This window comes from Chiloscyllium plagiosum, unplaced genomic scaffold (assembly GCF_037043375.1).
Source record: "Chiloscyllium plagiosum isolate Xiang-an unplaced genomic scaffold, Cpla_swu_hap1 HiC_scaffold_7, whole genome shotgun sequence".
NCBI lineage: Eukaryota > Metazoa > Chordata > Chondrichthyes > Orectolobiformes > Hemiscylliidae > Chiloscyllium > Chiloscyllium plagiosum.
Window position 1 is genome coordinate 68,961,932 of NW_028270145.1, and position 21,001 is coordinate 68,982,932.

The 21,001-nt window shown below is 39.2% G+C and overlaps 1 protein-coding gene across 3 annotated transcripts in view; it reads right to left on the reverse strand.

The window, feature by feature from the left end:
• Nucleotides 1-1,837: 1,837 nt before the first annotated feature.
• The window catches only part of cobll1b (cordon-bleu WH2 repeat protein-like 1b), a 161,903-nt gene continuing 142,739 nt past the window's right edge, over nt 1,838-21,001 (reverse strand). For 2 of the 3 annotated variants that reach the window (XM_043693895.2, XM_087989101.1), the window contains exons 10-13: nt 15,675-15,897; nt 11,830-11,930; nt 7,933-9,572; nt 1,838-4,117 (exon numbers count right to left, since the gene is read on the reverse strand). In XM_043693895.2, the coding sequence (XP_043549830.2) occupies nt 3,893-4,117; nt 7,933-9,572; nt 11,830-11,930; nt 15,675-15,897 (2,189 nt within the window). In that variant the 3' untranslated portion in view covers nt 1,838-3,892. The remainder of the gene's footprint in view (nt 4,118-7,932; nt 9,573-11,829; nt 11,931-15,674; nt 15,898-21,001) is intronic. The other variant, XM_043693897.2, reaches the window with a different exon arrangement.

Here is a 21,001-nt window from a genome sequence, read left to right on the forward strand (position 1 = left end):
ATGAAGGGAATAGATACGATAGAAGTAAAGAGGATGATTCCACTGGCAGGTGAAAATAGAACAGAGGCTGAGGGGTGACCTGATAGAAGTGTATGCAATTATGAGAGGCATGGATAGGGTGAATAGTTGGTCTTTTTTTCCCCAGGGTGGAACTGTCAAATACTAGGGGACATACATTTAAAGTGAGAGGTGAAAGTTTAAAGGAGATGTGCGAGGAAAGTGTTTTTTTTTTAAACACAGTATGTGGAACCCATTGACAGGAAAGGTGGTAGAAACAGAGATTGAAGCAATGTTTAAGGGGTATTTGACAGACACGTGAACAGGCATGGAACAGAGTGATACAGACCACATGCAGTCAGATCGGATTAGTTTAGAATGGCATCATGGTTAGCACAGTCATGATGGGCTGAAGGACCTGCTCCTGTGCTGTCCTGTTCTATGTTGTAAGGAAACTTTCTTCCTTTTCCAAACCTAGGGGATCTTTGGCACTCTCATCCCACATACCACTACCATGTTTTAGGTCAACATTGGTTTGAGATCAAATATGGGAATTTTTCCGGTCCACTTGAATCAGTCACTGACTGACTTAACAAGCTGAACCACAGGGCAACCATTTTTACATTTGATTCTTTGATTTAATGTCTATTAATGTGATCTTGTATATAAGGCAAATATGTCAGTTGGGAGTAGAAGCTGTAGTATACTGTTGGAAAAATCCTATACACTGTAAATTCTGTACAATTGTACTAATCAGAAATAACAAAATTCAATTACTTTTTAATAATGGACATGAACACTGCTAGTATTTCTATTTTTAGAACTTTTAAGTAGAGTGATGAAAGGTATGTAATTTTTTTAAAAATTGGATTGCATTAAAATAGAGGAAGATTGTTATTGGTTATTTCTATGAAGCATGTTCTCTGAAAATAAAAGCAGCAAGTCATTCTGGAACAGTGGTCGAAATCCTGCATTGCTTAGTGACTGCAGTCCCTTATGACATTAATGGAAAGTTGTTTAAACGTTTGAGTTTATGACCGGCAGTGTAAACTCATTAAGACAATTTGTTTTGTTTTTGATTCGGTTGGGAGACTTAAAACCTGTCCAGTTCAGACTACATCAGTTAACTTCAGAAGCAAGTATTAGTTTCTTCCTGAGGAGGAATTTTCCAGTTCAGGTCAGGAAAGCCACCTACGCTAGCAGAAATGCCGCTTCCAGACTAGGAGAGATTTGATAGAAATCTGCACATTAATGTAACTGAGCAAGTTTAAGTTCTCAGATTTGCGAAGAGTTTGTGACAGCAGGCTTGGAAAGGATTCACTGAATTGTCTCCACAATACACAGGGGGAAAAAAAGCAGAAAGAATCTGTTCAGCACAAACCTAATGAAATGAGACAGGGGTCTTGAGTCCCTGTACTGGCTGGTGTTGGGGAACACGATGAAACTTTGTTTTGATGTTTGCATCTAACTGTAAATTAGATTTCTTTATTTTGTGTATTACACTAATGTTCTGCTGTTAAATAGCAGTCTGTAATCCAATGTGAATATGTAGTGATTAACCACTATGTTAACTAGCTGAACAAAAATGTATGATCAAAACATATCAGTTTTCATTCTGGGATCCGACTTGTCCAATAGTACCATCAGCTGGGACATAACAGTAGGAAAACAAGACTTTCAAAATTAGTATATTAATTCCAACCCAGGATATTGGATCTGCTTAAAAACCATTAAAATATTTTAGATCTCCAATATTTAATACTTAAAAATAATTAACTAACAAGATAAACAGGAACAGAACATCCCAGTTTAACATTGAGTGTGCAGAATTAAACAAAAACAGGGTAAAAGAATTTAATGTTTCAAAGATGTGCTCTTAACATACATATAGAAATTGAAGCATTGAATATTGCAGAACTTAAGTTGTGAATTCTTACATACAGTGCTAAATCAGGAAACATATTCAAAACTGAAAGTGAACATTTCAAAAAATAAGCCCAAGCCATATTGACAGTGTTCTTACTTCAAAATAAATATTTCAAAAGTTTTGCAAAGACAAGCGTTGTTATAAATTGACTAACCCAAGCCATTTTATACATTAAAATACCCTTGCCCCACCCTAAAATAGCTTTTCAATGATTGAATAAAGTATTGAATACAGACTTAGAGTTAATTGTTTCAAGGAGTGATATCAGATACATTATTTGCAATTGTTTCATTTTCCTTCTACATCAAGCAAAATTAATTTATATAAACATTTTCTTCAAAAGTAATTCATCAACTGATATTTCTTAATCAAACTAATCTTTGAAACATTAAAGCTGAAGATGATATATCAATTTTAATCCATTCCTTGGCATAACACTTATATGACAGATGTCCTTGTAACAGTTCAATAAGAATACAAGCTAGTTTCTATCTACAGAAAACTTCCACCAAATATTTGATATGCTTTTATTGGTATGACACAATCAAGTACCTATTGATTTGGCTTTAAGTTTGAAGTAAAGTGCCAGCTAATTGATCCCATAAATGCTTCTAAATTGCTGGAGAGGTAAAGAGTTCATTACAAAACTAGATTTTACAGCAGGCTTTCGGACCCCAATTTTGGCACCAGATGGGGATCCCCAAGCTCCCATTTGCTGGCAGCAACTTGAAGGTGCAATTTTCCCAGTGACCGCCTCTTTAACCGGCTGCCTCTGTGCTCACTGAACTATTAAGGGCAGTGCGCGAGCTCTTAATGATACCAAAGCAATCAGAAGGCGAGCAGTTTCAGAGCCTCAACAAAACACAGGAAAGGTGAGGCAGATTGAGGCCCATAAGGATGCCTCAACATGGAGGTGCCTTCTGAGATGTTCATTTAAATTAAAAATTCCCAGTGGTAAAGCTACCAGGCCTCTCAGAGCAGAGGGGAAAGTTTTCCAAGTGGATTTCGTTGGCTGCAGGTGGGGGTACTCCTGCCCACATCCCCCTCTTTCAGAGAATGGAGCCTCCACCTTTGACAGCTCTATGCCAAAAGCAGGCCACCTCCACTGTAATGGCAGCCTCTATACATTGCAAGGACATTTCCACAGACATCAAAACACTAGCATGCTTAGTAAATAATCACTAGCTGGAGCCTTAATTTATCTCACTTGTCTGTCTGTCTGTCTCTGGAGGTACAGGCTGTTGACCACAGTCCATGCTTAACCATGGAAAATTAACCTGATGGCATATCAACATGGTTTCCCCTGCTTTTCTCAGGTGTCCTGCATCCATATACCACCTAGGTCTTGCCCCCATTGGTCAGAAAAATGAAACCCATTGTTTTGGGAACATCAAAGACTTGAAATTACAACATGGAAATACAACACTGCTAGGAAAACCAAATATTGGTTGGTTTTTTGTTGAATAATTGGAGGGCTTATCGCTAAATTATAAAAGCCAAAAAGGCTGAAGACAGTAGTTGGATTTAAAAATAAATTGCAACATATATTTGTCAATTACATTTAAAATAGTTTTAGTCCTTATTACAAAAATGCTTTTACTATTATTATATATCTTTTTATGTACAGCGTAAAATCTGTATGCAAAAATGTTGATTTTATAGGGAAATACAGATTAAAGATGTATAATTGAGATTGTTTTGGTTATAAGTGCACATAATTTTCACATACAACACACATGTATAGTACAGATATTTGTATTTCAGGTTCACAATTACAGCTATCACATCGAGTCAACTTTGAGCCAAGGCCCCTTATATTCCAGTGAATTGCAATATGTAGTGCAAGAAGATACTCATAACTGTGTATTACAGAGTTTAGTAATTGTTGGATAATATCTCAGTTGTAACTGAATAAATTTAAAATTAAAGCTGATCAACTTTGTTTTAGTAAATTATTAATGCATATAGTTACATCATGGGAAGTGTGTCCACCTTTTTAAGTCTGGCAGCTCCTTCCCCTGAGCGAACAGCATCCAGAACAGCTCGGTGAATTTCTCCTGGGTCACTCATTTGGGAAATTAAAGCAGGTTTTGATGTACTTAAAGGAGATGGCAATTGTGGTTGAACGTGCTGTGCCTCATTTCCCACTATTTTACAGCAATCCATTTCTTGTCCTCCTACAGGAGACAAAGTCTGTAAAAGATTGTAAGAGAACTGAAATTCAAAGTATGTATTACTGCCAGATGTGACAATGCTACAAACACAGAGACTGAAATTAGGTTGTAATCCATCATTTGCTCCTCAACTTCTGCAAATATTTCCAAATGAATAGTGAGCAGTCAACAAGATCCAATAAGTATATGTCAAAGAAGTCCATCAAATGTACCCTTGCATTTTCTTTCATTATCAAATTTATAAGATGCCAGTCTCTTTTTTCCAGTAAGCAGCACACACTCACCATGGGAGCAAGCATTCTACTCATGAATTGGGTAGTACTTTTCAGGAATAATGATAGCAAATGGTAGATAACGGTCTATTTATAAAATGTATCATCTGTAATTTAAAATGAAGCAACAAAACCTGATAAAGTATACAGTTTTATCTTATGCAAACAATTTCATGAAAGAATAACTGAAGTTGGTTGTCCTACTGATGTCAACTTAGCGTCACGAGCTTCTGATTTGGGTCTCCACGTGACCTACAGATCTTTGGGCACATCAAACAAAGCAGCTCATGAAGGAAAGAAAAGGAAGCAAATCACTCATGTTATAGCTTGATGGACAGGTTTTTGCCATTTGAACCACTGTTAGCAGGCTCCTTGCATTAATTAATTTCAATGTTGCTCTACTTCAAGGGGTGTGCTTCCGAGAATGGTGACTACCTGAAAGTTGCGAGAACAGAACTTGACGAGAGGACTTAGTTCCTGGAAATCCAGACAGTATGCCGCAATCCATCAAAGTTAATTTTGCAGTGGAATGGAAACAGAATTATTTATTTTTACTTGGAAATGTCCAGCAGCAGTAATATTTTCATCAAGATATAATTTTCTGCAATTTGGACCTAGCACATGGCATTGCGAACAGCAGGACTATAGATCATACCACTACGTAATCTGCTGTGGACGACAGTTTTACACTCAAAGGTGCTTGTTTCACTGGGTAAAGCATGTATACTACAGTTAAAATTGAGGTTTCTCTATGAAGAATAGGCAAATGGAGAATTTTTTTTGCTTTTTAGTATTATCGGCATTTATTATTTGTCAGAAAATAACAAGTTTTCAGATAAAGTAACTTCACTTTAAAGCCATTATGGCTTCCAGAACTAAACAACTTGCTATCATGCTAAATCTGTTGTTGCAGATTTATTTCTGAAAAATTTCTCATAGATAGTTCAGCCAACATCAGTCACAAGCACATATCTGGTAACAGGGTTTGAAAAGTTACCAGCTTTTACAACGTGAAAGTATCAAATAATTTCTCTTATTCTTGTGCAACAATATTACAATTGCCTATTTAGATAATATTGGCAATTTTGACAAAAATTAAACAGACATTTGCAAAAGTTATTTACTTTTAATGCATCCCTGCTATTGTCTTCGGACTTCTTCAATTTGGTACTAGAGGAAAATAATTTAAGTCAGAATGAACAGTAACATGTTTTGAGGAGAAAATGATCGACAAATGTCAATGTCAAGTGAAAGACGAGTGACAAAGTCAGGGGGTTCGAAGTCTTTTCCCATAAGGATACCATATTGAGGGTGGATAATAGTCATGACCCGTTAGTACAAACCATAACGGTGTGGTAAAGGGGTATCACAGTTGAGAAAAAAAGACAAGGATTTAAAGGTGTGTCGCAACCAGTAACTCGATCAAAGTTCCATGGCAGCTATTGCTGCCTCTAACTCACAACCCCCAACTTTGGGAACTCCCACATCAAGTATTAGATTTTTAGTTTCTGGCAAAAGTAGGTAACCTTCATAGTTTCTTGGCTTATGTGTTACTTTACTTCATTGTTTACGTACTACAACTGCGAGGTAATTTAGTTAGTAGCCAGAAATATTTTATTAGCATCCATGCTCAGCTCAAAGCAGTATTCTCAGGTGCATAATAACCAAACCAAAACTCCTTATTAGCTTGTGTGTGGAACCAAGGGGATTATTCCCTTTCCTCACTAGGTCTCCCAATGACTAGAGAGCAACCTGCTGGACTGTGGGCAGTGAAATAACTTCAGAGGTCAATGTCTCTTCACCAAGTCACCCTTTATTTACATGTGGAGAGTCCTTGACATTGCCCCAGCTACCTCAGAGTCAGCTCTCAGAGTGACCAAGACATTTGTTGTTATTCGTCAGCCAGGGCTCTCTGACTGGAAGAGATTAACAGCCCCAATCAGGGAACTCATTCTATGGGGTCCACCTGGCTGACCTCATTACAATCACTAGAGTGGGTATTGACATTTGTTGTTGCTAATCAATTATCCATTTCTTGTGGTTCTGACATCAACTTTTTAAAGTAATTTCCAAGTTCACTGTTGTTTATCCAGTTCAAATTCTCTTCCTCTGAATTGGACCAAGGCATTTAAAATTGCAAATTTCTCTCACTAATAACAGTTAACTCAATTTTGCTTGGGATGCTCAACTTTCACATTAATTAGACTTTAAGGCCTTAAAGTGGAAGCTGCTATGAAATATTTTAATCACAGAATAATCCTACAGTGCTCATGGTACAGTGGTATTGCTCCTGCCATGGAGCCAGAAAACTTGGGTTCAAAACCACACTGCTCCAGAGATGTGTCAAAGCACACCTGAATAGGTTTATGAAAAATATCTAATGCAACAGCTTGTGTAACCTGGTAGAATATTTCTGTAATATACCAACAGAGAGTGAACATTTTACCTCCTATCATAGTAAATTATCTTTTAAAATCATACGACATTAGTATTTACACAAAATTTCTGAAAGTTTAACTTTTTACTCAAATTAAACTTCTCTAATTAACCTATTCATAAAATTTCTAATGGCATTACTGTTTTTCTGAAAAAAGTAATCACATTATTGTGATTAGGCACTTATTTGAATTTACAAGATAAAAACAATGACTGCAGATGCTGGAAACGAGATTCTGGATTAGTGGTGCTGAAAGAGCCCAGCAGTTCAGGCAGCATCCAAGGAGCAGCGAAATCGACGTTTCGGGCAAAAGCCCTTCATCAGGAATAAAGGCAGTGAGCCTGAAGCGTGGAAAGATAAGCTAGAGGAGGGTGGGGGTGGGGAGAAAGTAGCATGGAGTACAATAGATGAGTGGGGGAGGGGATGAATGTGATAGGTCAGGGAGGAGAGGGTGGAGTGGATAGGTGGAAAAGGAGATAGGCAGGTAGGACAAGTCCGGACAAGTCATGGGGAGAGTGCTGAGCTGGAAGTTTGGAACTAGGGTGAGGTGGGGGAAGGGGAAATGAGGAAACTGTTGAAGTCCACATTGATGCCCTGGGGTTGAAGGTTCCGAGGCGGAAGATGAGGCGTTCTTCCTCCAGGCGTCTGGTGGTGATGGAGCGGCGGTGAAGGAGGCCCAGGACCTCCATGTCCTCGGCAGAGTAGGAGGGGGAGTTGAAATGTTGGGCCACGGGGCGTTGTTGTTGATTGGTGCGGGTGTCCCGGAGATGTTCCCTAAAGTGCTCTGCTAGGAGGCGCCCATTCTCCCCAATGTAGAGGAGGCCGCATCGGGAGCAACGGATACAATAAATGATATTCATGGATGTGCAAGTAAAACTTTGATGGATGTGGAAGGCTCCTTTAGGGCCTTGGATAGAGGTGAGAGGGGTGGTGTGGGCACAGGTTTTACAGTTCCTCCGCCCACAACTCTGAACTGCTGTGCTCTTCCAGCACCACTAATCCAGAAACTTATTTGAATTTAGTTGCATGCATCAATTTAAGGATAAAGGAACACTAGTGCTACAATAGATATTCTTTGCAAGTTAAAAATCAGTAAATAATCTTCCCTTATTATATTACTTTTACCTGTTTTGGTAAGCTGTTGTGACTGGACTCATTATGAACTGTTAAAGCTGGATGCAATTCTCTTTCTGCAGAATTAGTTGGAGAGGACAGGGTTGATGAATCAATTCCAGCACTCTTGGGTTTAAAGGAACACGTTGGATTTGTTTGTGCTTTCTTGACTGCTGAAGACACCGCACGAGCAAAAGGTGATGGTGAGGTAGGGCTGTATGTTTTTGCAGCAACAGTAGTTCTGACAGCTTTTGTGTCAGCTAATGTTACACGAACAGATGGCTTCTTTGGTACTTTGGGAGGTTTTGAAGGTCGAGATATAGATGTCTCCCCAGATTTGGGCAATTCTTTCTGGGCATTACCTTCAGAAATTACAGTAAATTCTGGAGGTGGTGGAATTATAATATTTAGATCATCTGCATTTATCGGAGTAACTTCCTGAATTGTCAATCCATTTTCCTCCTTTGGTGAGAATTTGTCACCTCTATCAATGCTGGATTGAGAAGGTAAACTAGCACTTCTAGCTAGAGCAGAGCTAACATATTGTCCTGAGCTCCTTTTATGCAGCTGGAGGAAGGCTGATCCAGCATTCATTTTCTTCTCTGAAGTACTCTGAGTTCTTCTATTTACTCGCACCTTGGATTGTGCATCTTCAGTATCAGCCAGCAATTTGGAATCTGTTGTTTCTAGGTGAGAGGTTTTAATGGAAGGATTAATGGATCTTCCTTTAGCACTTTTATCAAAGTGAGCTCCTTGGTGAAAAGCTGTTAGCTCTCTTATAACGTTAGTTAGAGGTTCTTCTGATGTACCAAGCTGCTTTGTTGACTCTTTTGAAGTGTCAGGCACTGTGACAACATAAGATGCTGTTGGCTGATCTGGTATTTCAGCTTCTGGCATGACTCCATACGTGACAAATGCTTCATTTTCTAATGACTTTGAGGGAACAATTTTGTAGGTTGTCATTCCAATCTTTGGTATATAGTCTCTTGTGATTTCATTTGAAGGCTTAGGCTTAGGCTCAGACTCACACTTATATAGCACTGGAATCTTTGTCGGACTTTCTGGACTTCTGCTGGCATCTTTGGTTGACAATGATGCAAGAGAATCATTGGATGCTGAGCATTCTTTAGCTGGTTGGTTAACATGCATCTTATCCTGCTTATCAGCAAGTGTGCATTCAGTTGCATCAGCAGACATATTTGATGCTGGCGCATAATTCTGTTGCTCTGAAGACTCCAGCAGAGTAAAATTATTGACTTGTGGGCATTCTGCAGAAGTGCCTTTCAAGGTTGCATATGATGTTAGGATAACGGTACTCTCTGTTGCACCAGTACAGTGGACATTCTGAAAATCTACTTCTTTATTAGACTCTTCAGAATTACTTTTTTTAATTTCCAGCTCATTGATCTCCACTGTGTCGGAATGTTTTTGATTGTCTTTATCAGGTACATTTGATGATGGAGAATTGGCAGAATGTCTTGCCACAGGACTGGTTCCAGCATCACCAGAAATGCTTGTTTCTTCTGAAGTTTGAATCAACTCTCCTGTTATTCGTTTATCGGGTGGTAACATGGTCTTCACGCTTGGCATTCCATCTGAATCTCTCTGATACATATCACTGTGTTTATTTTCTGCAATCTGTTGTTCTTCAACTAAAATTCAAGCAAAGAATTCGATCAGTTTACTTGCATGAGAATGTTTTCCAACAATACGTTGAAATTCCTCAAGAAGCTTACATTATGGATGTAAATATAAGCAAGAGAAATGTACAACAAAATATCTAATGGGGTTCCTGCATTTGCTGATTCAACACAAATTCCTCATGGCACTACTTATGGCAAGTATCATTTTTTCCATGAAATGGTAGATAAAAGGATACAATACTTTGTTATTCAAATAACTAGTTGCACTCACTGATGAGATAATACTCGTCACTTGAAGAACTCACCATAACTATAGACCAGTTACAATGATCAATTCCACTGTGTTTTTTAGTTAATTTTGACCAAAAGCAGACATATGAATCAGGTTTTTAAAAGATGAGACAATGACACTAAAAAGGCTGTCAAGCATAGAGATACCACATGAAGGTTAAACAGACAGGAGACTGTACAAAAGAATATTCTGTCCTGGCCTTTAAATCAGGGATCAGAGATGTTGTTCTGTTTAAATTAAGCAAGACGATCCATTAGATCAAAAGTGTTCTTTTATTTTGCATTATCATAAATACTGAGTTGTACTGATTGAACTGGATAATTCTGATCGTCCACGTTCCTCCTGGAGTTTCATCGATGTACATCATGTCAAAAAGATCAAGATGTAGTTCACCTGCAGCAGAATTTTACTGTTCTGCTTGTTTCTTGTTGCCACACAAACAGATATTGGGCACACAATTCAACTATTCTAAATGAAGTCGCAAGAGGTTTGTTTGAAGTAAAAACAAGTCTATTGCACTGGATAACTTGTTTCTGTGATAGAAAGTAGACATAATTCTATGTATTAGATGCATAAACTATTTGTCCAGTTACCTCCTCAGCACCTCATGTCTGTATATTTACTTTTGGCTCCTCTTTTACTACTTTTGGAAATAGGGTTAGTGGGAACAGTCTCTGACCCAACAAGAGAGATAGGGAGGTGATGGGAAATGGAAAATTAAAACCTCTGCAAACATTACTCCTGTAAAAGTTGACCATCTACATTTTGACTGAAGGTTGCATTTTATGTACTTATGTATCAGTTAAGTTTCTACAGTTAATATCAATAATGCGCATGCATATACTTCTAAACTGTACATTACTAACTTGGATGAAGACAGTGACTGTACAGTAGGCCCCCCATACCAGCGGGAGATATGCTCCAAGACCTACCACAGAAACCCAAAACTACAGACAGAAACTAACCCATTCATTTAAATGGAAAATTTACCTTCACAGCAGCCCACTGGTCCCGGGTTCTGGAACGTTCCCTGTAATATGCTCGGGCTGCAGTAAACCATGGGTAACCGAAAACGCAGAAAACAATTCTGCGGATACAGGGGTCACTCTGGACTATTGCCAAGCTTATGGATGACTCAAAAATAGGTGGTAAGGCAAAGCTCAGAATGACAAAGTTTGCAGATTATATAGACAGGTGAAATTTGTCAGATGGAATATCACATGGGAACAAGTGAAATTAGGAATAATAGACTAGTTGATTATTATTTAAATAGAAGAAGACTGCAGAAACCTACAGCAGAGATGGTCACACAAAACTAACACAAATTCCATAAGTAATAGGCAAAGCAAACAGAATCTTGGCCATTAATTCAAAGAGAATGGAGTATAAACTGAAACTATACAATACACTAGTCAGACCACAGCTGGAATATTAGAAACATTTCTGTTCCCCTTTCCTACAGAAAGACATACTGGCATTGGAGGCAGACTAAAGAATACACATTGATTGATTTTGCATACAGAGAGATTATCTTAAGAGTAAGAGGCTGTGTGGTTTGGATTTATACTCATTCTAAACCAGCTCCTTAAGGGACATGTCAGGATAGATGCAGAGAGGTTGTTTGCATAATCTCAGGGTATGGGGGTCATCCAATTCGGATAGAGGAAAGGAATGCTTTACCACAGAGGGTCATCAAAGCTAGGTCATTAAGTACATTTAAGGTGGAGACAGACTTTTATTCAGTAAAGGAATCAATGGTTATGGAGAAAAGAGAGGAAAGTGGACTTTAGAATTGAGATCAGCAATGATCTCATTGAACGGCTTTGCATACTTGATGGACTGAATGGCCTATTTCAGTTCCTATGCCTTTTGGTCTGAACAAGAAAATTCAGGACAATCCAGTTTACATGTTAACTTCATTTCTGAAGACTTAAAATTCCCCACAGATTTTTGTTATTTATATATGGTACTTACCATTTGTGTTTGCCACTGATAGATCCTTATCTATATCTGTCTTTGAATTTTTATCCTTTTCTGTCACAATTTGGTTGCAAACATCTTCAGCTGTACTTATTCTGTTAGGACAAGAAAAAAATTGGGGACACAAATATTATAAAGGGTTTGTATTAATTTGTACATTGATTTTACAAAACATTTAACGTTCAAACAAAAATGGAGTGAGAGATGATTTTGACCACTTTATAAAGACAATAGTTATAATTACAATGCACAGTAATTCAAATTGATCTAGCTCACAGTTTTAAAATTCCGTCAAAATTAAACTGTCATTATTAAATTTGATCGAACTGGAAATACAAGGTTAACAGATTTTGATCGATTGAAAAGTTGAGTTATAGTATTAAAATAAGCATAAGGCGATACCTTTGTGATAATATTAACAGAATATGCTAAGTTTAGCACCAGTTGATGATATGAAAGAAATTAACATTAAATATCAATACAGTTTAAATGCTTTACAAATACAATAGGATCTCAGCTCGGGTACAAAGAGCGATAAAAGTGTGATTTTGTAATATCAAGCCAACGTAGACAAGGAGGGAGTCCTGTGCTGAGTTGTTTTTATTTCTATTCCACTACTTAATCCCACTTTTTTTTTCTGAATAGCTAAATTATCCAGTATGATAATCAATTTACTCGCATGAGACTTGGACTGTGAGCCAGTATAATGGCAAGAAGTTCAACCACTTTCAGTTAAGCCACTTTTAGAAACTTTAAAGACGACAAAGATCAAAAATATCAGTTGTTTGGCCTGGGAGTTCACCCAAGCTCCCAGGCCAAACAACTGAATTGGGCTGACCATGCAACCAGAATGCCTGATACTTTTGTTTTATATTCCTGAACGTGGGCAATGCTGGCATAGAGTCATAGAGATATACAGCATGGAAACAGACCCTTCAGTCCAACCCGTGCATGCCAACCAGATATCCTAACCCAAACTAGCCCCACCTGCCAGCACCTGTCCCATATCCCTCCAAACCCTTCCTATTCATATACCCATCCAATTGCCTCTTAAAAGTTGCAATTGTACCAGCCTCCACCACATCCTCTGGCACCTCATTCCATAACACATAACACCCTCTGTGTGAAAAAGTTGCCCCTTAGGTCTCTTTTATATCTTTCCCCTCTCACCTTAAACCTATGCCCTCTAGTTCTGGATTCCCTGATCCCAGGGAAAAGACTGTCTATTTATCATATCCATGCCCCTCATAATTTTGTAAACCTCTATAAGGACACCCCTCAGCCTCCGACGCTGCAGCGAAAACAGCCCCAGCTGGTTCAGCCTCTCCCCGTAGCTCAGATCCTCCCAACCCTAGCAACATCCGTGTAAATCTTTTCTGAACCCTTTCAAGTTTCACAACATTGTTCCGATAGGAAGGAGACCAGAATTGCATGCAATATTTCAACAGTGGCCTAACCAATGTCCTGTACAGCCGCAACATGACCTCCCAATTCCTGTACTCAATACTCTGACCAATAAAGGAAGGCATATCAAACGCCTTCTTCACTATCCTATCTACCTGCGACTCCACTTTCAAGGAGCTATGAACCTGCACTTCAAGGTCTCTTTGTTCAGCAACACTCCCTAGGACCTTACCATTATGTGTATAAGTCCAGCTAAGATTTGCTTTCCCAAAGTGCAGCACTTCGCATTTATCTGAATTAAACTCAATCTGCCACTTCTCAGCCCATTGGCCCATCTGGTCCAGATCCTGTTGTAATCTGAGGTAACCCTCTTTGCTGTCCACTACACCTCCAATTTTGGTGTCATCTGGAAACTTACTAACTGTACACTCTTATGCTCGCATCCAAATCATTTATGTTAATGACAAAAAGTAGAGGTCCCAGCACCGATCCTTGTGGCACTCCACTGGTCACAGGCCTCCAGTCTGAAAAACAACCCTCCACCACCACCACCCTCTGTCTTCTACCTTTGAGCCAGTTCTGTATCCAAATGGCTAGTTCTCCCTGTATTCCATGAGATCTAACCTTGCTAATCAGTCTCCCATGGGGAAGCTTGTTGAATGCCTTACTGAAGTCCATATCTACTGTTCTGTCCTCATCAATCTTCTTTGTTACTTCTTCAAAAAACTCAATCAAGTTTGTGAGACATGATTTCCCATGCACAAAGCCATGTTGACTATCCTGATTCAGTCCTGACTAGCATTTATTGCCTACCCTTAGTTACCCTTGAGAAAGTGGTGATGAGTTGCCTGCTTGAACCACTACAGTTCTTGAACTCCTACAAAAGTGAATCTTCTACCTTTTCCTGCGTTGCATTCTCACGTTGGTTAAAGAAAGTGCTGTAAGGACAGCCTAGAGGCTACACTTAGGACTTCTGATAACAACTTCAAATCTTGGAGAAGTGTACCCAGAAGCACTGCACTTGACACAACCAATTAAAAAAGAATGTGACCGTCTTTGAAAACTAATGCACAACAGAATCAGGTGAAAACCCAAGCTGAGGAAATTGCAAGTGGTGTACAATGATAACTTGAGCTTAAATGTATAGGGTATGATCACAAAATTTAGTAGTGTGGTAAAGAGTGAAGATATTAGCCATAAACTGCAAGAGAATATTAATGGACTGGTCAGTTGGAAAGAGGAGGTGCAAATGGAATTCAACGCAGAAGAGTGGGGTAACGCACTTGGGGAGGGATAACAAATCAAGGGATTACGTGATGAATGGTTGTACCCTGGAAAATACTAAAGATCAGAGGCATCTTGGTATGCACATCCACAGATCCCTAAAGGTAGAAGGGCAGGCAATGTCATTAGGGATACTAGCCTTTGCTAAACAAAGCATAGAGTACAAAAACAGGGATGTTATAGTGAAAATAATACTTCGGTCAGAACTGGAGTATTATTCTCATCACCACATAAAAGGAAGGATCTGGGTGCACGAGCAAGGTTGAGAATATTTGCCAAGATGTTTCCTGGTCTGGAGTACCTGAGCTATGAGGAAAGATTAGATAGGTTAGAGTTGTTTTCCTTGGAGCAGATTGAGATGGGATTTGAGAGAGATTAATTATATTAAGGGCATAAACAGGGTAGAAAGGAAGGCATTTTTGTCTTTAGTAGAGAGATCAATAATCACGAGCTATACATTTATCGGGTAGAAGTTTAACAGGAGAATTAAGGAGAAAGCTTTTCACCTGAAAAATGATGGAAGTCTGGAACTCACTATCTTAATGGGTTGCTGAGTTGAAAACTCTCATAACAGTTAAGGAAGATTTAGATATCCACTTGCATTGCCATAGTCTACAGGGCTATTAGCGAAGAGCGGGAAAATAGGATTAGTGGGATCAGATCTTTGTTGAGAAAGTGAGGTCTGCAGATGCTGCAGATCAAAGTTGAAACTTTATTGCTGGAACAGCACAGCAGGTCAGGCAGCATCCAGGGAACAGGAGATTCGACGTTTCGGGCACAGGCCCTTCTTCAGGAAGGGCCTGTGCCCGAAACGTCGAATCTCCTGTTCCCTGGATGCTGCCTGACCTGCTGTGCTGTTCCAGCAATAAAGTTTCAACTCAGATCTTTGTTGACCAACCTCAGCATTATAGGACAATGGGCATTCTCCTGGTCATGCATAAGAAGGCCACCAACAATGTAATTCACCAGCTGCATACGTGGGAAAAAAGCAGAGTTAATGTTTCATCAGAGCCAAGTCACCAGAATTGAAACGTTAACTTAGCTTTCTTCCCACGGATGCTGTCAGACCTGCTGAGCTTCCCCAATTTCTGTTTTGTTTGAGATTTTCATCATTCACAGTTCTTTGTTTTATATAATTCACTCACACTTACTTGCCCTCAGATTTGATATTAGTTTCTTTATCTGTCACAGCAAACGAATTATACTCATCCGAAGTCTGTACATTTTGAAAACTGGATGCGCCATTTAGGGAAATTGGTGGGCACAGTGCCTCGTCTCCTTTACTAACAACAGCTTTTGTATCATTGACGTCTGGAGCTCTGATTTCTTCTGTTTCAATAATCTCTTCAAGATTACCTTCCGATCCAATGCCAGCTGTACCCATAAGAAAACAAGATTTAAGTCTGTATTCATGACAAACCTACGCTAGCAATTTATGAAGTTGTTTATAACTAAAAGGTTCAACAATTGAACATATACATTTCATATACATGTACTTTGGTAGGATCAAATCCTCAATGCAAACCTGTTAAAATATTTTGCATTTTCCATTGTTTCAAAATGTACAATATTTAATTTCAAAATGCATTCAAAACTTATCAGGATAACATCCACTACAACAGTGCCAATATCTCCTGTCATATTTGTTTTCAATGCTTCTGCCCTCACATTTGGCTCAAAAGGTGATAGAATTAGGGATCTAATGTTTTGCATTGCCTTAGGGTCTTCAGCCACATGGTGCTGCACTCTTAGCTCTAGATGTCCTGCCCCTGGACACCCACCATTTCCTGTGGGAGGAGAAGGAGCAGGTTGTACTTTGCACATCTGTGGTTCATGCAGGCAGTTGCACATGTAAAAGTGCTGGTATTTTGAGGTAGAACTTCATTACATTTCTTTTTTATAAGTGGGATGCTCAAAGCATAGCTTATTCAAGAGAAAATCTAAAGTTCCAAGAGATATTTGAAGATGCGAAGTATTGATGAGAATAGATCTAAAGACTCTTTGAAAGAAGTGACTGTGGGCAATACAGGATGTCTTCTGGGTTTGTTATTAGATATGAACAAATGCACATACAAACTGGATAAACTCACTGGAATTGTCATGCTTATCTGTACCATCAAGACATTTGAATCCTCTGCCCTTTAAATGCGTTTAAAAATAAAATGAGTACTTGTTATTTCACCGCCTGTTGATATAAGCCCAAAGACTGTCATTATAAGATATTTTCTGCATGATTAATTTCACAATATGACATTATCACAGTGTATTGTTTGTCGGCATGGACAGGTTGGACCGAAGGGTCTGTTTCCATGCTGTACATCTCTATGACTCTATGGTAATTGAGTCTCTGATGTGGGGCTATGAATACAAATGCTTGTTTCTTTTAAATAAGGGATTTAGTTCTTCATGGCATACACTTTAATGAAATGAATACGTTTTTACTGAACAAAAGTATTTATCTTATAAGGTTAAGTCATCAATAGACACCTAAAATTTTGGTGCTGAGCTCTGCCCACTGGATACTAGGTGAGATGACATGGAGCAAATAAGGATACAAAGAGTAATAGGGAGGAGACATGACTTGGTATAGAATCATAAGAGTCCCTACAGTGTGGAGACAGGCTCTTCAGCCCAACAAATCTGCAGCGACTCTCCGAAGAGTAATCCACCCAGACGCATTCCTTGACCCTATTACTCTACATTTACCCCTGACTAATGCATCTGACCTACACACCCCTGAATAGTATGGGCAATTTAGCTTAGCCAATTCACCTGACCTACACACCTTTAGATTGTGGGAGGAAACTGGAACATCCAGAGAAAACCCACGCATACACGTGGAGAATATGCAAACTCCACATAAACAGTTGCCCAAGGCTCGAATTGAACTCGGGTCCCTGGCACTGTGAGGCAGCAGTTCTAACCAGTGAGCCACCGTGCTGCCGTATGAGGCTATAAGTTCTGTGGGATGAGTAGAGGGACACAGATTTGCATAGACTGTATGGGTGGTGATAGGGGTGGGTAGGCAACTAGGCCAGGCCATGGAGAATTAAGGTGTGCCCTTATACAAGTCACCTCCACATTTGGCAACCAATATAGCTGCCTCCAAAATCCTTCGAAGGGAGTGGGGGGCCTCAACTTCTGTTAATACTCACATTCCTGGTTCAAAACATTAGTCCATCCAGGGCATTACCTCCTGACTCAGACAGTTTTCAGACACAGCGCTTCTGATTCAGGAGCAAATATTCAGGTCATAGTCTATTAAAAAAAACTAGTTTCTGTTTATCTAAAGTTGCAAATTTTAGATGTTACAATGTGAATCAATGGCATTTCCTTTAGTGTCAGCGAATATTCACATTATTTATTTTCAGGTACACATAATTATGAAACTAAACAAACTTCATTAAGTGGGTGCAAACAGAATACCATCCTGAATTTCCTTGTCTGCCAAATACTGCAGCTACCCACAACAGCATGCAATGGATCCCAATAGCTTCACTGGAGCTCCCTTGAGGCATGATCCCTTCCAAGCTCCCAGTGGGCAAGGTACACCACCCATACCTTCTCAGCTCATCTGAGTTTAGCAAACAGACTAGATATATCTCTTCTTCTCCTTCCATTTAATATTGAAATCATCAGAAGCAATTTTCTCGCTCAACATTCCTCATATGCAATACCCAGCAATGTGTTTGAACATCCTATTTAAAGACTTGAATGCTGATAAGGGAAGTGGATTGAACTTTAAAATGTAGCTCATTTTAAACTGGAATTGGTATACAATAACTTGTGTGCAAAAGTAGTCATCAATTTCCACTCTATCTGAAATAAAAATGCAGAAAGAAATTCCAGGGGAACTAAAAATACAGACGTGGAAATCACAGGGTCAGTGCTGAAGATAGAAATAAGTTTGCTCATGACTGCTCACTATGTGGTCTTTTGAATGAACTCCACCAGGATGCTTCTGTAGTCAGCCTCCCACTTGGTACAGCAATTCAGTCTTGACAGGGTATACGAAAATCTGATGGAACAATCAGCATTCAACGTTTTGTGTATGTGTGTAGATGTGATGTATGTATTTGATTTATTTCACTGTTGTTTGCCTTTGTGTGCGAGAAACTTTAGATGTACTGTTGACCAAGTGCCCACTTCATTGAAGACATAGCAATGGCAAATGACTGCATAACCACAATATGCATGTAAACTGGTTTTTTTTCAGTGGGATACTTTGGAATTCAGTTGCAGTCAGTCTATAGCCACGACAGCAGAAACCCTATATAAAGGAACTGCAGGCTCCAACTCAAAAATATAATACTAATACTTGCCACTGATACAGATCTAGCAGTGTTAAATCACAGTTATGGGCAACAGGTCTTCTGTAATCTATAACTGTGGTTATGTAGTCATTCACCATTGCTACATCTTCAATGAAGTGAGCACTTGGTCAACAGTACATCTGAAGCCAAAACAGAAACATTTCTGGCATACAAAGGCAAACAACAGTGAAACAAATCAAACCCATACATCACTATTATAGTAGAACTTAAATTAATTCAGTTCATCAATCTTGTAGTATGCCAATCTTTCATTTTGCAGAAAACAAGACCATTAGATGTTGGAGGAGAAGCACGTCATTTGGTCCATCGTGTCTATTATTCATGATCAATCTGATGATCTTCAATTCCGCCTTCTTACCTTTACCAGTTAAGGCTGTATTAGGCTCTGGTCTGACCGTATTTAGAACATTGTGAGCACTTTGGGTCCCACATAGAACACAGAACAGTACAGTACAGGAATAGGCCCTTCGGCCCGTGATGCTGTGCCAAACATGACACTATAGGAAACTAATTCCTTCTGCCTGCCCTTGGTCCATATCCCTCCATTCCTTGCATATTCATATGCTTATCTAAAAGTCCCTTAAATGCACTTATCGTATCTGCCTCCATCACCATCCCCGACAGTGTGTTCCAGACTCCTACTACTGTGTAAAAAACTTGTCCCTCACCTCTCCTTTGACTTTCTCCCCCTCACCTTAAATGCATACATGCTAGAATTAGACTTTTCAACTCTGGGAAAAAGATTTTAACCGTTAAAACTATTTGTACATCTCATAATTTTATAGGTTTCAATCAAGTCTCCCTTCAGCCTCCACATGGAACAGAAACAGCCGGAGTTTTTCTAGCTTCTCCTCTAGTTCATACCCGCTATCCAGGCAGCATCCTAGCAAACCTCTTCTGCACTCTCTCCAAAGCCTACACATCCTTCCTGTAATGTGGAAAAAAGAAGTGAATGAAGTACTCGAAGTGTGGCCTCAAAGTCTTATAAAGCTGCAACATGACATCCTGATTCTTGTACTCAATTCTCTGACCAATAAAGGCAATAAAAGCAAGCATGCCATACGTCTTCTTGACCACTCTATCTATTTATGTAGCTACTTTCAGGGAGCTATGGACTTAAACCCCAAGATCCTTGGGTACGTCAGAGCTGTTCAGAGTCCTGCTAGTAACTGCATATTTTTCTATAACATTTGCTCTCCTAATGTGCAGTACCTCTCAGTCCATATGTTCATCTGATCTATATCCCGCTGTATCCTTTGACAAGCTTCAACAATATCCACAACTTTTTAAATTACTAACCCACCCACCTACATTAAGGATGAACGTGCTGGCCTTGGAAGGAGCCAGAGGAGTTTTACAAGAGTGATCCCAAAGATGAACAGCTTGTCAAATGAGGAGTGGTTACGAACTCTGGATCTGTATTCAGTGGAATTTGGAAGGATGAGGAGGAATCTCATTGAAAGTTACAGAGTACTGAGAGGACTGGATAGAATGGACATGGAGAAGATCTTTCCACTGGTAGGAGGGGCTAGGACACAAAGACACAGCTTTAGAGGGAAGATACAATGCTCTAGAACTGAGAGGAGGAAGAATTTCTTCAGTCAGAAGGTGGTGAATCCATGGAACCCGCTGCCACACAAGGCTGTCTCGGCAAAATCACTGAGTATATTTAAGACAGATAGTTAGATTCTTGATTGGCAAGGGGATCAATGTCATAGGGAGACAGCATGTGAATGGTGTTGAGAAACATATCGACTTTGATCAAATGATGTAGCAGACTTGATGGGCCAAATGGCCCAATTCTACTCCTATATCTTGCGGTTATATGCTCTCCTGTTCTCTCAGTCACATTCACAGCATCCTCTCAGCTGGCCATTTATATATGCTTTTGGACTACAGTAAATTCCATGAATGATTGTGCTGTTTCTGATCACTTCTTTTCTTCCATCAGTTGTACAAAGGCCAAATGAAACAAACACAATCGAGAGCATAAATGGGTTGGAAATTAAAAATCATATGCTTGTAAATATATCTAAAAAACCTCAGTATTCAAGATGCAGAGCTCTACAGAAATGAGACTTTCACATATTCATCTCTTTGAAAAATATTGATGGTGTTTGTGAGCTTCACGTTATCACTGAAAC